The 17,135-nt window shown below is 41.3% G+C and overlaps 1 protein-coding gene across 2 annotated transcripts in view; it reads right to left on the bottom strand.

Annotated features, from left to right (window-relative positions):
- The window catches only part of PACS1 (phosphofurin acidic cluster sorting protein 1), a 155,784-nt gene that overhangs the window by 30,362 nt on the left and 108,287 nt on the right, over window positions 1–17,135 (bottom strand). For both annotated transcript variants that reach the window (XM_023240080.2, XM_045039573.1), the window contains exons 2-4: window positions 12,192–12,279; window positions 1,134–1,223; window positions 316–441 (exon numbers count right to left, since the gene is read on the bottom strand). In XM_023240080.2, the coding sequence (XP_023095848.1) occupies window positions 316–441; window positions 1,134–1,223; window positions 12,192–12,279 (304 nt within the window). The remainder of the gene's footprint in view (window positions 1–315; window positions 442–1,133; window positions 1,224–12,191; window positions 12,280–17,135) is intronic.

Below are 17,135 nucleotides of genomic sequence, written 5' to 3'. Positions count from 1 at the left end.
TTTGAGCCCCTGCATCGGGCTCTGTGCTGACAGCTCAGAGCCTGGAGCCTGCTTCGGATTCTGTGTCTCCTTCTCTCTCTGCCTCTCCCCCATTCATGCTGTCTCTCTCTGTCTCAAAAATAAATAAAAACGTTAAAAAAAAAATTGAAAAAAAAAAAAGAACAATTACTTGGGATATCCTGAATTTCCAAGTAAAATAAAATGAAACACCCAGCCACTAGGCTGGCAAAATCATTTGCTAGCAGGCTCAACTGGCTGGGCCTGGTGTGCCTCATAAACTCTTGGACTTAAAGACTGGAGACTGTGCCCCCTCACCTCTGCCATGTTGATAAGTCCCACAGCCAGGGTCTTATAGCCCAAGATGGTCCGGTTCTTGTAACGCTTTCTCCTTTGCAACATGATCTGTAGCTTGTTGGCATCTCGCTTCAGGAAATGAGGGTACTGCCAAGTACAAAAGAGTCAAGCATCGTTAATGAGCTCCTGGGCCCTTGGGTTCTGGTCCTGTTGGAGGATATGCAATCCTTCCGTGCTTCACTATCTCCTGTCTGTACAAGGGGGCTGCGTGGGGGGAATCAGGGGTGAAGGAGACACCATTAAGTTGCCGCTGAGGCTTCGATTCTCCTTGGTGCCTCATTTCCATTCTGTAGCTCTGTGGTACACACGTGTTCAGAACTTTGCCTCTTTCTTTGCCAAGTGATCAAATGTTTTCTCCATATGCTTCAATTTGGGATCCTGGGATTGTGATGAGAGAGAGAGACATACTAAAGAGGCATAAGGAGAAGGGAAGGAATTGAGATTACAACATGGGGGCAGAATGAGACTGAAGGGGACACACTCAGCTGGAGTGTGTGCCGCAGATTACTAAGGAGAGGTAACGGGGCTGAGCGAGATTGGGTGGGGGACCAACAGCCTTATCCAAGGAAAGGGAAAAAAAAGAACTCGGGTCTCAGCATCCTCACTGTGGCTGGCTGAGTGACTGCTTCAGTCCTCCAGGCTAGCCACAGAAGCTCAATTCATTGGGTAACTTTCATTCATTGGGCTGTGGCTGCTCTGGGATAGAAAAATCTCCAGACTGCAGGACTACCTGGGGACTAGACTAGACATTAGTGACCTAAGATTCAGTAGCTTCTCACCTGAAGGGAGAAGGTTAATTGGAGTTCTGTTTCCACAAGTCCACTAGCTGGAAGGATGATCTCGTTGGAGCGAAGAATCCTTTTTGAACCCTGAAACCAAAAAAAAAAAAAAAAAAAAAGGTCAAATCTGTGTCATCAAAAATCAGACCAAAAGAAATACTAAGTTTGCAAACAACTTTTAAACTCTACAAACATTCTTACCAAATATTTTATCGGTTTTTATATACTCATTAAAATCAAGCCATACCAGAAGTATGATTTTACATGTATTATGTTGTATGTTCATAAAAGATTTTCACATAAAAGTGGTTTATTTTTGGACGTGACTTTTCCAACATTCCCCAGAAGAGTCAGGGAGGTAGCAGCACCATGCTCACCTCTGCCTCCCTTCTTCCTCACAAATTGACACTTCACTTGCACTGTCTTGCCTCTTCACATGCTTTTTCTTTCTCTTCTTGGATGCTCATTTGTGCTTCTGCACACAGCTAAGGCACTCCCCTTTCAGGTCCCTGCTTAATGTTTTCCCAGGAACCTCTCCTTTCAGCTCCACCTCTTCCAGCCTAAGAATGGGTTAGATACTCCAGCATTTTTAGCTCTAAAGTTGGGCCCAACTATTCCTAAAGTGTAAAAAGAGATCAGCAGGAGGGCCTGAGGAATGCCAATAAATTTGTATAAATTACTTTTTCAAAAAAAATTGAGATTTAAAAACCATGAAATGTCTAGATCTTGAACACACAGGATCAATGAGTTGATAAATGCATATACCTACGTAACCCACATCTGCCTCAAGATATGCAACATTTCCGGGGTGTCTGGGCAGCTCAGTCAGTTGAGTGTCTGACTCCTGATTTTGGCTCAGGTCATGATCCCAGGGTTGTGAGACTGAGCCCCATGTTGGGCTCTATGCTGAGCATGGATCCTGCTTGAGATTCTCTCTCGCTCTCTCTCTCTCTCTCTCTCCCCCCACTCCCTGGCTCATACTCTCTCTAAAATAAAAAATTAAAAAGAAAAAAGATGTACATTTCTATCGCTCCAGAAAAACTCTGTGATCCTGCCCAGACAATCCCACACTGCTCTCTCAGAGGCAAGCACTGTTCTGACTTCTTTCACCATAGGTTAGTTTTACCGATTCTAACATTCCATATAAATGGGGTCATACGGTATGCGCTATTCTGGTTGGGCTTCTTCAAACATCATCTTTGAGGTTCATACAGGGAGTTGCATACATTAGCAGTTCATTCCTTTTTATTGCCAAGTAGAATTCTATTCTACTGTTGCTGAACATTCACATTTGTGTTGTTTCCAGTTTTTGGCTACTGTGGCCAAAGCTGCCATTCTTGTTAGAAGTCTTCATAGACATATGCGTTACTTTTTCTAGGGCAAACACCTAAGAAAGGAATTGCTGGGTCTTAGGGTAGATGTATGCTTAACTTTATGAGAAATTGCCAGACCAGTTTCCAAAGTGTTGGTACCATTCCCACCCCAGCAGCAGTGTCTAAAAGCCCCAGTTGCTCCTTATCTTCACTAGCAGTTGGTGCGATCATGGATCCTAATGGGATTCATGGATTCTAATGGGTACGCACAGTGGAATATCACTGTGGTTACAATTTGCATTTCCCTGATGACTAATACTATTAAGCACATTTTCATTAGTTTATTGATCATTTGTAAATCTCCATGTAAATCTCTATGAGGTGCCTGGTCAAACATTTTCATCCAGGTTTTTTTATCTTGTTTTTGAGTTGTAAGAGTTTTTTAATTTATACAAGTCACTTGTCAGACATATGTATTGTAAATTATTTTCTTGTCTATTCAGTTTATTAATGGTATCTTTGGATGAAGTATTTAATTTTGACCAAGTCTACTTTATTATTTAATGGTTAATGCATTCTGGCTCCTATCTAAAAGATCTTTGCCTACTCCAAGACTGTGAAGTTACTCTGCCATGTTGGAGCAGATATTCTGCTGCTTCCTTGTAGAAATTTTATAATTTTGGGGCACTAGGTGGCTCAGTTGGTTAAGCCTCTGACTTCGGCTCAGGTCATGATCTCGCGGTCCATGGGTTCGAGCCCTGTGTTGGGCTCTATGCTGACAGCTCAGAGCCCGTAACCTGCTTCAGATTCTGCATCTCCCTCTCTCTCTAACCCTCCTACACTCACACTCTGTCACTCTCTCTCAAAAATAAACATTAAAAAAATTTTTTTTAAATTTTTATAATTTTAGTTTTTATATTTAGGTTTCTTATCCATTTCTAATTATTTTTAATTAGACTGAGCCACCTAGGCGTCCCTCCGTTTCTAATTTTTAAAAAATATTTTTATTTATTTTTGAGAGAGAACGAGAGAGAGAGAGAGAGAGAGAGAGCGAGCATATGAGCTGTGCTGACAGCAGAGAGCCCAATGTGGAGCTAGAACTCGTGAACTGTGAGAGCATGAGCTGAGCTCAGGTGGGGACACTTAACCAACTGAGCCACCCAAGCACTCCTAACTTGCTTTTACAAAATGCAAATTTTGCTTAATGCAGGAAGGAAAATCTAAATACAATATTTCAGAATGTTTTTGTAACTAGAATAGAATTGTAATTAGAATAGTTTTGTAACTAGAATAGAATACCAATTAAAATAACAAAGGAAATTCTGCCTTGTCTGTTAGAAAACACTTTTTGTAGTAACCGCTATTACAAACAAGAATCTTGACAAAGTTTTCACCTGAGTTCATTGATTTTTAAAATCTCTGTAAAATGAATCTCAGAAACGCTGAGAGAATTCAGAATGTGGCTTATATATAGTGGTGGTTTCAACAAAAGGTAGGAAACATTTGGCAATATTTAGAGGTATTTTTGGTTGTTATAACTGGGGTGGTATCTGTGTGTATGTGAGTTATTTCTAGAGCGTAGAGGTCAAGGTTGTTGCTGACCATCCTATGATGTACAGAGCAGACCCCACAACACAATGATCTGGCCCAAATGTCTAGAGTGCTGCTGCTGAGAAACACTGTTCTAGCTGAAACCTCACCTCCACTGAGGACATGCTTCTTGGGTAGTTCTCTCAAACGGTGGCTGCTTTTCTCCTATAATGCGTACACTTGGCTTGGAGATGAGGAAGATGTCCTCCTTATTTTCATCACCAGCTCTAGAACATTCTCCCTTCCACCTCGCCAAAAACCCTATTCTGAATTGATACCCTCAGTTCATACGACCCTCTATTCCCTGCTGTGGCTGGGATCTTTAACTGTAGTCATTTCTGCTTATTTCTTGATTTCAGCTCCTCACTCACTGTTCCTTTCCCTGGTACTATCTCAGCCATAACTCTCTATGGTTTCAATATATGCTCTTTCCAACATCTTGGCTGCCTCAATCTCATAATCCCTCTCTTTCAATGATCTTGTCCTCACACTTGTCTTAGCTACTCACCCACATGATCACATGCTGAATCTTATCATTACCAATAATTACAAGCAATATCTAATCTCAGTTTCATGTACCCCACTCTCTGATTACACCTATCTTTTCAGCTCATTCTCTCTGGTTTGTCAACAATAATTCTTCTGCCAGGGCCTATGATCCAAAGATCCTTCCATTGTTTCCATTTTCCTCATGGCCCTGCTGTCCCTCTTTCCTCCTTACCCAGCTTAAATGCCACAGTCAATCTTTATAAATAAATATGTTCTTGCACACACTCTGTTGCTAGTCTGCCATAGTCATTTGGTAAATTACAACTCTGTTGAAGTCCAACTGCACTAGCTGAACATGCCCAGAAGGAATCATATAATCAGGCGGCCTGGTCTGTCTTTAATACATGTCCCCGAATCTGTAGTGGGCTGACAAGACAGTCTGGCAATTACTCTGTATTTTCCCAAGTCTTTCCCCTTTTCTGCTCTGCTTGATGATGCATTTTTCCTCAAACCCCTAACACCTCCTAACCTCTCCTCACTTTAGTTGATAACCTTTATTCCTACTTAGCTGAGAAGATGGAAGCACTAGGAAAAGGGCTCCCACAACTCCCAGCACACTTACCTACTTAGCACATTTGTGCTCATGTCCCCTCCGACCCTCCTGTTATACAGATGGAGGCCCTACTCCCATCTGAAGTCAACCACTGCACTTGGGCACCAGAGCTCATCCCCCCTCACCTGCTCAGATGCTCTTCTACCCAGTCTTTCAGGTCCTACATAATCAACCTTCCTCTTTATTCTGGATCATTTCTATTAGCAAACATGTTGTTATCTCTCTGATCTTAAAACAAAACAACAACCCCCAAAAACCCTCTCTTGTCACCATGTGCCCTGCTGGCTACCAACCCCTATCTCGCCTTCCCTTAGCAAACTCAAGAGCTGTCGATTTTTGCTCTCCTGAAGTCCTCTGCTTTCATTTTTCTTGTAAATGCATTCCAGTCAACCTTCCTATCTCCACCATCCCACCAAAAATGCTACTGACAAGGTCTCAAATAACCTTCACTTTAAAGAACCTGATGACCCATTCTCATCTCCTTGGGCTTATCTGCGCCTTTTGAGAGTCACTCTTGACTTCCAGCAACACTTCCTTCATCTGGCTTCCAGGATCCCATACTCTCTTTGATCTCCTCTTATCCTCTGGCTGCTCTCTCTTGGCTTCGATTTCCAGTCCTTCCTCTCCTCTCTGACTTCCTAATGCTGGAGTGCCTGGGGCCTTAATCCTTAGACTTGTTCTCTTCTCTGCAGTCACTCACTCCACTCCTAATTACCTCATCTAATCTTGAGGTCTTAATTAAATATACTCTCCAAATTATCTCTCTATCCCAGACCTCTCTCCTGGACTCTAAACCCATATATTCAATTATCTATTCAACATCTCCTCCTGCATGTTTAATAGGCATCTCAGACATAACACGATAAGCTGAGTTTTGGATCTTTCCCTTGAATCTGCTTTAGCCAGTCTTCTCCATCTCACTTAATGGCATTTCCACCCGCTAGTTGTTTAGGGAAAACCTCTGGCAGGGTGCCTGCCTGGCTCATTCTGTAGAGCATGTCGTTCTTGATCTTGGGGTTGTGACTTCAAGCACCATGTTGGGTGCAGAGATTGCTTAAATAAACTTTAAAAAGAAAAGAAAACAATCCGGTGCTACCCTCATCTCTTGCCTCAACCACTGTTATGGCCTATTAACAAACTGGTCTTCCTGATTCCTCTTCCCTACCTACAGTCTCTTCTCTATACAACAGCCACAGTGATCCCATCACTTCTTTGTTCAAAACCCTCCAACTCACACAGATCAAAAGCCAGAGACTTTGTAATTATCTGCACATATCCTGTTCCTCCCTTACTTTTTTTTTTTTAATGTTTATTTATTTTTGAGAGAGAGAGAGAGAGAGAGAGAGAGAGAGAGAGAGAGAGAGAGAGAGAGAGAACACAAGTGGTGGAGGGGAAGAGAAAGAGAGGATCCGACGTGGGCTCCATGCTGATTGCAGAGAGCCCGATGCAGGGCTCGAACTCACGAACCTTGAGATCATGAGCTGAAGTTGGACGCTTAACTGACTGAGCCACCCAAGCACCCCCACTACGCCTTACTTCTTTGACCTCACCTCCTTCTGCTTTTGTTCCTCTCCAGCCTCACTGGCCACCACTTCCTTCCTCTTGGTTCTGTCAGAAACATTCCTGCCTTGGGGCTTTGCTTTGCCTTTTCCCTCTGCCTAGAATGCTCTTTCTCCAGATATTGCATGGCTCCCTCCTTTCACCTTCAAAGTCTTTGCATAAATGTCATGTCTCAATGAGGCCTACCCTGACCACCCTAACTTCTCTCACCTCTGGCATGCTAGATCCCTTTATCTTATTTATTTCCTCACAGGACATATCTCCTTCCAATAGCAACAGCCCTTATTATTTGAACTCTCACTATCCAAATATGTGCTATAAATACTTGTAAAACTTTCTATCCCAATTGCATTATCTGAATTGCAAACCTGTTAAAACCAATCTGTGTGTGCAGGTAACAGGACATAGAGTACAGGGCAGTCCCGGGATCACAGTGAGCACTGGTGCTTTCAAAGCATGGTGCACTACTCTTCTCATCTTTCTCATCCTTCTCCAAAGATTTGCTCTTCATGGGCCACAGTACTTGCTTCTTCCAGGGCCTAGGGCACTACCTACTTGGGTCCAATTTCAGAATTATCTTTAGTACCTTTACATATCATCTTTAAGCTATATAACAGTACATCTTCATTTGCAGTATAGAAGCAAGACAATTTATATCTGAAACTACAATATCGTTACTTATAGCGCATAAAAATACCCATTAATGAGTATTATTACTGCATTAAAAATTAGGTTCCTGGTGTTTTTTTATTTTTTATTTGAGAGAGAGTGTGTGTGAGTGGGGGAGAGGGGCAGAGGGAGAGAGAGAAAGAATCTTAAGCAGGCTCCACGCTCAGTGCAGAACCTGATGTGGGGCTCGATACCACAACCCTGGGATCGTGATGGGAGCCGAAATCAAGTCGGACACTCAACTAACTGAGCCACCCAGGAACCTGGGTTCCTAGTGTTTTAAATGTTTCCTTTTTAAATGCAAAATTATTCATGAATGGTCACCTAAAAATTTAAGAGTCCTGTAGTAATATTTTGAGAAAATAGGTAGAGGGGCACCTGGGTGGCTCAGTTGGTTAAGTGTCCAACTTCGGCTCAGGTCATGATGTCGCGGTTTATGGGTTCGAGCCCTGCATCGGGCTCTCTGCTGACAGCTCAGAGCCTGAAGCCTGCTTCAGATTCTGTGTCTCCCCCCATCTCTGCTCTTCCCCTGCTCATGTTCTGTGTCTCTCTCTCAATAATAAATCAACATTAAAAAAAATTTATAAAGAGTTGGGACCCTTGGTTTCGGCTTAGGTCACGAACTCACGAACCATGAGATCAAGCCCCACACACAAAAATTATACACCCAAGTAGCTTTTGTTTATGTAGGTACAACTATCAGTATTTACCATATTAGGAATTTAAACTGAGACATTTAAAAATATGTATAGGGGTGCTTGGGTGGTTCAGCTGGTTAAGTGTCTGACTCTTGGTTTCAGCTCGGGTATGATCTCTTGGTTCACGAGTTCAAGCCCTGCATCAGGCTCACACTAACAGCGCAGGGGCATGCTTGGATTCTCTCTCTCTCTCCCTCTGCCCCTCCTGCTCGTGCTCTCTTTCTGTCAAATAAATAATAAATTTTAAAAATATAATAAAAATATGTATTAATTCACTTAAAAATAATAAACCTTTCACATGTTTACATAAGAACATTTTTTTTTTTTTTTTTCCAACGTTTATTTATTTTTGGGACAGAGAGAGACAGAGCATGAACGGGGGAGGGGCAGAGAGAGAGGGAGACACAGAACCGGAAACAGGCTCCAGGCTCTGAGCCACCAGCCCGGAGCCTAACGCGGGGCTCGAACTCACGGACCGCGAGATCGTGACCTGGCTGAAGTCGGACGCCCAACCGACTGCGCCACCCAGGCGCCCCATAAGAACATTTTTTAATGAAAAATGTCTTTTCCAAAACAAAAACAATTTAGTAAGAAGATGGCATGTTTTTTTTTTAAGCAATTTTATTGGGATAGAATTCAAATACTATACAATTCACCCATTTAAAGTGTACATTTCAATAGCTTTTAGTATATTCAGAGTTGTGCAAACACTATCACAATAAGTTCTACAGCATTTTCATCACCCCAAAAAGAAACCCGATACTCTTTAGCTGTCACCCTACTAATCTTCTCCCCCTCTACCCCCAACCCCAGGCAACCACTAATTTACTTTCTGACTCTATCAATGTACCTACCTATCATGGACATTTCATATAAATGGAATCATACGACATGTGGTCTTTTGTGACTGGCTTCTTTCATTTATTAACACAATGTTTTCAAGCTTCATCCATGTTGTAGCATGGATATACCACCTTTCACTTATCCATTCGTCAGTCAATGGACTTGGTTTGTTTCCAATTTTTAGCTATTATGAATAAATGCTGCCAATGAACATTTATGTGCAGTTTTACGTAGACATGTTTTCATTTCCCTTGGGTAATATCTAGGAGTAGAATTGCTGGGCCACCTTATGACTCTATGTCACACCTTTTCAGGAACTGCCAGACTATTTTTAAGGTGGCTGCATGATTTTACATTTCCAACAGCAGTATGAAGGAGATAGCATTCTTTTACATTTCTGCAAATCTCTTAAAAAAATTTTTTTTTAATGTTTATTTATTTTGGGGACAGAGAGAGACAGAGCATGAATGGGGGAGGGGCAGAGAGAGAGGGAGACACAGAATCGGAAGCAGGCTCCAGGCTCTGAGCCATCAGGCCAGAGCCTGACTGGGGGCTCGAACTCACGCACCGCGAGATCATGACCTGAGCTGAAGTTGGACGCTCAACCGACTGAGCCACCCAGGCGCCCCTCTGCAAATCTCTTTAATGTCTGGCTAATAGTTGGATTCTCCTACCTGCTTCTGTATTCAATTTGTTGCAAAATATTGTTTTGGTTGGGTATATGAAAAAAATCCACACTCAAAGAGATACAAAGTTAAAAAAAAAGGAGGAGACTTTTATAGCACTGTTACATATTAAAATCCAATTAACAGAAAAAGGACATCAGTGGCAAAACTGAGAAATCTGAATAAAGTCTTTAATTTAGTTAATAGTATTGTACCAATGATAATTTCTTAGTTTTGATAAAGGTACCATGGTTAAGAAAGATGTTAACATTGGGAGAAGGTGGGTGAGGGGAATACAGAAACTCTATATATTATCCCCGCATCTCTCCTGCAAATTTAAAATTATTTCAAAATAAAATGTTAAAAACAAAACCCAATCCATTGGTCTATTTTGTTCTTTGAACAGATCTTTTACCCAGCATGATTTTGTAACCTCATGCACTGGTCATTTGGAAAACACGGGTTCACTGAATCGGGCAAACCTTTCTACACATTTTACTATACAACTGAGAAAACCACTGCCATTACTATCACCACTGATCTCTTCAGTAAAGTCCTTAAGAACTGGGAAGCTGTCAGGCTTATACTGACACATTTTCCAAAATTCTAATTTTCACATGAAAGATCAAATTTTATTTATCATTGGCCAAAAATATTCTCAGTTGTTTCCCTTTAGGTGATAGGTTGTTCATTTTCAAGAAAATGTCTTCCAAGTAGCCGAGTCTGAATAACCAGTTTGTCTGTAAGCCCTTCTTTCACATAAAAATGCTATTCCATTACAAAAGCAACTATTTTAATTCACAACTCAATTGCACAAGTGTTTGTTCAAGACAACTGCATACTTCAGCAAGAGCAGAAGTGCTTTATGCATGTTTCCCATTTCTGTTTTATCCCCTCACTGCTGTATCCCCTGCGCCTAGAGCAATGCTTTGCATATAATAGGTGCTCAGTAAATATGTATTAAATGAATAAATGAACAAACAAGCCACTGGATAAATGATAACATCTGTAATTACTTTCAGCTGCTTGGAAGTAAAGCAATAAAAAATTCAGGATATTTATAGTTTTTGGGTATAATTTTAAATTTTACAGAATGTTAAATATTTAATCAGGAAATAAAGGACATTATTTCTTTTGGCAAAGGCATTTGACTGTGGGGATGGCAAAAGCAGCAGGGAACTTTCAAAACCATACCAACAGTGTTTGTACTGGAAAGCAACAGCTTTTAGCAAAGGCAACGGTTCCTGAAAACTGGAACCCTGCCCATGACCTAGAAATGGGTATAAAATCAGGACAGAAAGAAAAGACGCTGTAAGTCTCCACTTGCACATCGTTGCCGTGTACTTGTTTTTTCAACTCAGGATGCCTGGGAATGTTTCACAGAATTGGGAGGAATTACATGCACAAAGATGAACAGGAAATCAAAATATAAAGTGGGACATGCAGGCATTCATAAAGAGCAATTAAAATACTTTAAGTTTTGAGGACTAAATTAAGATAATGTATTTATCTCAGAAAGCGAGCTGAGGATCTCAGTGTATGGGACACATACTGGGAGTGCCACAGATGTGGATTTTAATGAGGCCACTATTAGAACAATAGACTGCTCATAATAGGTGATCTAGCTAACAAAATGTGCTGGTTAGTAGGAGTTACCATACAGTTCACTACTTTCTAACCAGTAAGAATTCACTAAATACACCATTCTTAAGCTAAAGGATCCAATCATTATTTAATGACTCTAGCATCTCAGTAAACTCTAGGGAGTCATCCTTAGGAAGGACTTACCAGTTAAGGAAGGCCTGGTAGTGGAGTTTAATGACTACATAAATTACCTGCTCTTTAGTTTCTGGTACCACTTCTGCTACCTGGTAATGAGCTGGCAACAGGTAAATTCCTTAACCTTCCTGTAGTTCAGTTTCTCCCTTCTTTCCTGAACTTTGGGAATGCTTAGAGTACGAATGTTTGTGAAATATTTTGCGTCCCTTTAAGATACTGAATAAGTATAAGGAATAAATGGGTGGATTGCCCAGAAGCTAAAATGTTCGGTAAGTTTTTAATTGCCAAATTTGAAGCAATAATCTATAAATTTCTTCTACCCTATAGAAAACCTCGAAACAAACACTGGCCACCACAGCAATTTCTGAATCATTTATCCAACACTTTAGCATCTGTATCACTTGATCTTCATACTAATCCTGTTAGATATGCAAGGCAGGAAGAACCGTTTTAAATCTTCAGACAAAGACACTAAAGTTTAAAGAAACTGAGTGGTTTAACTAAGAGACAGAACTGGGACTCCTTAAGTCTCATGAGCTCAGTCATCTTCTACTCCTGCTCCTTGCTTGGCTGAGGGAGGGAGGGAGGGAGGGAGGGAGGGAGGGAGGGAGGAAGGAAGGAAGGAAGGAAGGAAGGAAGGAAGGAAGGGGAAAAGGAAAAGAAAGGGAAAAGGGGAAAGGAAAGGGGGAAGGGAAGGGAAGGGGAGGGGAGGGGAGGGGAGGGGAGGGGAGGGGAGGAAGGGAGAGGCAGACCCTCATCAGTATTTCTCAAGTCCCAACAGCAGGCATAAAGTTATCCAGCTTCCTTGGACCCTGAACAAACAATCCTGCTCAACTTACCTGTAGCTTCACAGCAATGACCACCGAGTTAAGATCTTTGTCCATTTCTTTTAGCATGACGAGTTTCTTCAGGGTCAAGCTGAATAGCCTACAAAAAATTTGAGAAAGACAATCCAGTCAAACGTAAGGAATTTAGGAGAAAAGTGATAGACGATCTGATGGGGAAACCACTCTACCTAAAGAAAGAATGTTGGAATGCCAAACAGCGTCCTCCTTTAGTAAAAAAGCACTCTCCTGTTTAACTTTTATAAACAAGTGTCAAAAGGTATATTATTCCATGAATCTCTGTGGATGTCCATTGATCTCAAGCTAAAACTGACACACTTTTTCCCTAATACGTGGGAGAAATTTCTGAGGGGAGACCAAGGACAGGTACAGATGTTTGTTTTGCTTATCCAGTCCCTCTTCTAATTTACATCTAATCACACCTGAAACATTTACAGATGTACATCTGTAGCAACAAGGAGATAATCCGCACAAACAAAATAGATACCATTTGCAGAAAATGATTTAAATGGCCACAATTCGGGTTTCAGTTGAATTGTGCTTGAGGTGTGCAGAAAATCTTCAGTGCCACCCAATGAGGAAGTTCCCCCTAACTGAAAGAGACAGGACTGTCCCTTGCTCTGGAGTCAGCAACTGTCATTTGACTTGACCTTGCCTTACCAAAACAGGCCTACCCTGGTCTTCTAGGAAGAGTTGGGAGGGAAACTTTGGATACTGCCTTTCTACTTCTGGTTTAAGTGGTTCAAATCCAGCACGTTCTCTTCCTTGGAGAGGCTCTGACAAATGGGGAGTCACACAAAGGATGCTGCTTACCAGAGTCATAACGAGTTCTCAGACTCCATTTTATGCTTCCTCTCTCTCCCGTGCTGCAGCTCTCTTGCCCCTGCTTTCTATCTGTCTTACCTCTCTGCGCTCCTTCCTCATACTCTAAACTCCAGTCATACTGAGTCTCCTTTAGGTCCTTGGGTGACACACACCTCTGGCCTTCTACCAAAGGGCTTGGCAAAGTATAGCTGCTCAGCAAACATCTGTTAGATAAAATGTTATAACTTCCTAATGCCTCCTCATTCACTGACTAGCTGGGAGCAAGAGCTACCTCACCTGCGCTCCTAAAACATGCTCAGGTTCATTAAACTGGGATCACTGGGTTCACGCTCTTTCCTCCAAAATCTCCCCCTCAATGCCTACCCACAGCATTATATGTTTCTCTTTCCCCTTCAGAGCAGAGACATGCTGGCCCAAAAGGAACTCTGGTTCTGCCAACATCAAAGGGATTATTATATTCCACAGAGTTGGCTATTAAGAAACGTATGAACTATGTTGTTCAACTATGTATCTTCAAGCCCTGCTAGAAAGGAAAGGGAACATGACTGGATGAACAAATGGAAGAGACTGGATATGCTGTTTTGTTCCTCGTTGAAGGCTGCTATTTATGAACGCTTTCAATGGGTTAAGTTTTTGTTTCTTTCCAAAGCAAACATTTTCTAGCTTCTGACTGATGTATCTACATCCAAGATATAAAGAGTCACAGAACTAAACCTGGGACACATACTTCTTCCCCTCTGCTTGTTATCCTTCTTCACTCTTTTACACATTCCATACATTTAGTGAGCGTCTCTTGTACTCTGGGTACCAGGTTAGTCGTTGGAATTGTAGAGGGATGTGGTTCTCAGCCTCATGGAGATTATACACACCAGAGGGGAAGACGAGTAATGACTTACATTACACTCCTTGCCCTCAGCTTTTTCATGTCCCATAAGGCTCTGGACCATCTTTCCTTTTCCATAACATGTAAAAATTGTCGGGTCATACAGCAGAATTTTGTTAGGAAGGAAAAACATATCTTAGGCCAACAAGTGTTTACTGACTCAATAAACCTTTATGCCACAGCACCTATGTCAACAAGAAAGCCAAGAATGATTTAGTACCTGAGGTAACAAGGCAATAGCAAGACTGGATTTTCTCAGTGTTTGCTTAGAAACTAGATATACCACACTGATTTCCATACTACTGGCAATAGTTCAATAGATATTTTTTGTTTGTTTTTAATGGTATGACTCAAAGGGATGTGGGGACTTAAATGCATTCTAGTTCTTCAAAGTATAAGAAAATGTGTATGACTCATTAGGCACCCACCATGTAACACGTACTTGTTATATACTGCATTATCTCATGTAAGTCTTATAATAATTCTAACAGGTGGGTAATATATCCACCCATTTTACAGATAAGGATGCCTGAAGGATTAAGCGACTTGACTGAGCTCACACAAAGTGGTCGAGCCAAGATGCAAACTTAGGCCTATCTTAGCCCAGAACCCAATTTAAGTTACTACAAGGCACTTTATTAGAAAGTTAGAAGAAAGTATTTTAATTACAAGTAAATATTTTCAACATACATTTAATATAACAGAAAAACTCTGAAGAAATGAGATACATTTCTGCTTAAACCACACTCACACACAGTTGGCTGCAACAGCCCTAGATAGCTCCAAGGATGACTAAGCCTGACTGAGCCTGGCAAGATGTTCTGACTGGAGGTGCCGCAATGCATAAGAGGCTGAATTAGATTATGATCCTAGATGTTCTTGCTACCATATGTTTTACTGGTTGGGTACTTCTTATGCAGTAAAAATACAGAATCCAAGGCCTAAAAGGAAAGGGTCCTTCCCTGATCATATTCCTGTTTTAATCAGTTTTTCTACAGCAGAAAATAACTTCACACTAAAATTATAAAAACTAATAATTCCAAGTGCTGGTGAAGATGTGGCATAACCGAAGTCCCCCGTGTGGCTGGTGAGAGCGTAAAATTGTACAACTGCATTCAAGAAAAGCACTTGGTAGTTTATCAGTTGACATTAATTATATGACTATTCCTATGCCGAGCTCCCAAGAGAACCCAAGAAAATGAAGGCAGACCCCACAAAAAAGACAGGTACAGGAATGTTCAGAGCAGCTCCACTCATAAAAGCCCTAAATCAGAAATAACTAAAATGTCTACCAACAGAAGAATGGACAAACAAATGTGCTATGCAAAAAAGAACAAGCTACTGACACATGGGACAACATGAAGGAATTTCAAAAACACTATACTATGTTGGTCTAAAGAAGGCAGACACAAAAGACTACAAACATATGATTCCATCCATATGAAGTTCAAGAATCAATAAGACCAATGCATGGTGATAGGTGACAGCACAGTAACTGAGGCAAGTGAAGGCATTCATTGGGAAGGGACATGAGACAAGGGAACCCTTTAGAGTAACTGATACATCATGGTGGCCACGTGGGTATACACACATGCAAAACCCCACAGAGCTTTAGATCCAAGACCCATGCAGCGCACTGTATACAAACTACACATACTTTTTTTTTTTTTAAGACCAGAATGAAGGCTTTAGAGCCAGACATAGCCAGGTCTGAATTACAGTTCTGTCACATTACTCTCACTTATCCAATCAGCCTACAATGAGCCAGGCACTGTTCTAGTTATTTGTGACGTTATCAGTAAACAAAACAGACAAAAATTTGTGTCACAACTTTAATTTTTATATTCTAGTGAAAAGAGTCACAAACAATAAACACAGATATTTTAAAAATTTCATAGTATGTTAGATACTAACACATACATAGTATGTGTTAAAACAGAAGTAGGTAAGGGGGATTGTGAGTGTGAAGTAGAGGGCAAGGAGGGTTATAATTTTAAGTAAGTTGGTCAGGGTAGACCTCACTGAGGAGTTCTACATTAAGGGAAAAAAGTGCAAAGGTCTTAAGGTATAGCACACTGGTCTGTTTGAGACAGAGGAGGCCAGTGGAACTGAAGCAGAGTGAGCAAGGGTAAGAGTGGTGTGGGATAAAGTCAAATACATGTTTGGTGGGTGGGGGGCCTTACCAGCCATGTAGGGCTGTGTAGACCATAATAAGGACTGGCTCTTATTCTGCAAGAAATGGGGAGTCTGGGGAGCTACTGGCTTTAAGTGAGAGACATGGCTTGTTTTACATTTTAATAGGATTGTTCTAGCTGTTCTATAGGATAGAATGAAGGAGAACAGAGGGGAAGGGGGAAAAGTTGAATCAGAAGGCAACTACCAGAGTGCAAGCAGTAGACTACTTGTAGTTCAGAGGGTAGTGTAGCAGGGTGGCAGCACTGGAGGTGGTAAAAAATGGTTTGAATTCTGAATACACTATTGAAGATGTAGGTCAACTCCTGGGTTTTGGGCCTGAACATCTGGAAATAACCCGGTGTGGTTATCATTAACTGAGATGGGTAAAACTTTGGGTAAAGCAGGTTTGAGGAATTTAGGATCAACTGGACACTTTAAATTTGAGAGGTCTCTTAGATTTCTAAGTAGAGATGATGAGCAGTGAGTTAGATATAGAAGTCTGCCTCTGGGCTGAAAACATTAATATGTAACTGTGGCATAAAGGTGGAATATAAAGAAATGAAACTGGATGAGATGATCCATAGACTGAGCACATATACAAAGACAAGAGCACCAGGGTCAAGCCCAAGAATACTTCCACATTAAGGACCAAGAGGTGAAGATGATGAACTAACAAAGCGATCAAGAAGGATCACCGGGGAGGCAGGAGAAACACCAAATAAGTGGGATATTCTAGAAGTCAAGAGAGACTGGTCAGCTGTATCAAATGCTGCTGACAGGTCAAGAGAAAGACTGAGAACGGATGACTCAATTTAGCCACACGGACCTTAACAAGACCAATTTCACAGAATAGTGAAAAGGAAGGCATAACTGGAATGAATTTGAAAGAGAAGGGGAGGAAGGAACTGGAGACAGAAAATATAAAGACACAAATCTGTCTCAGTCCTAGCTCTACCCCCAGCATCCTGAGTAGTAAACTTCTTGTCCAACAGAAATACAGTGCAAGCCACAGGTATAACTTTCCTTTCTGGGAGTCTGTAATTTTGCTATGTGCT

This window comes from Felis catus, chromosome D1 (genome assembly GCF_018350175.1).
Source record: "Felis catus isolate Fca126 chromosome D1, F.catus_Fca126_mat1.0, whole genome shotgun sequence".
NCBI lineage: Eukaryota > Metazoa > Chordata > Mammalia > Carnivora > Felidae > Felis > Felis catus.
This window is presented reverse-complemented; position numbering and strand designations above follow the sequence as displayed.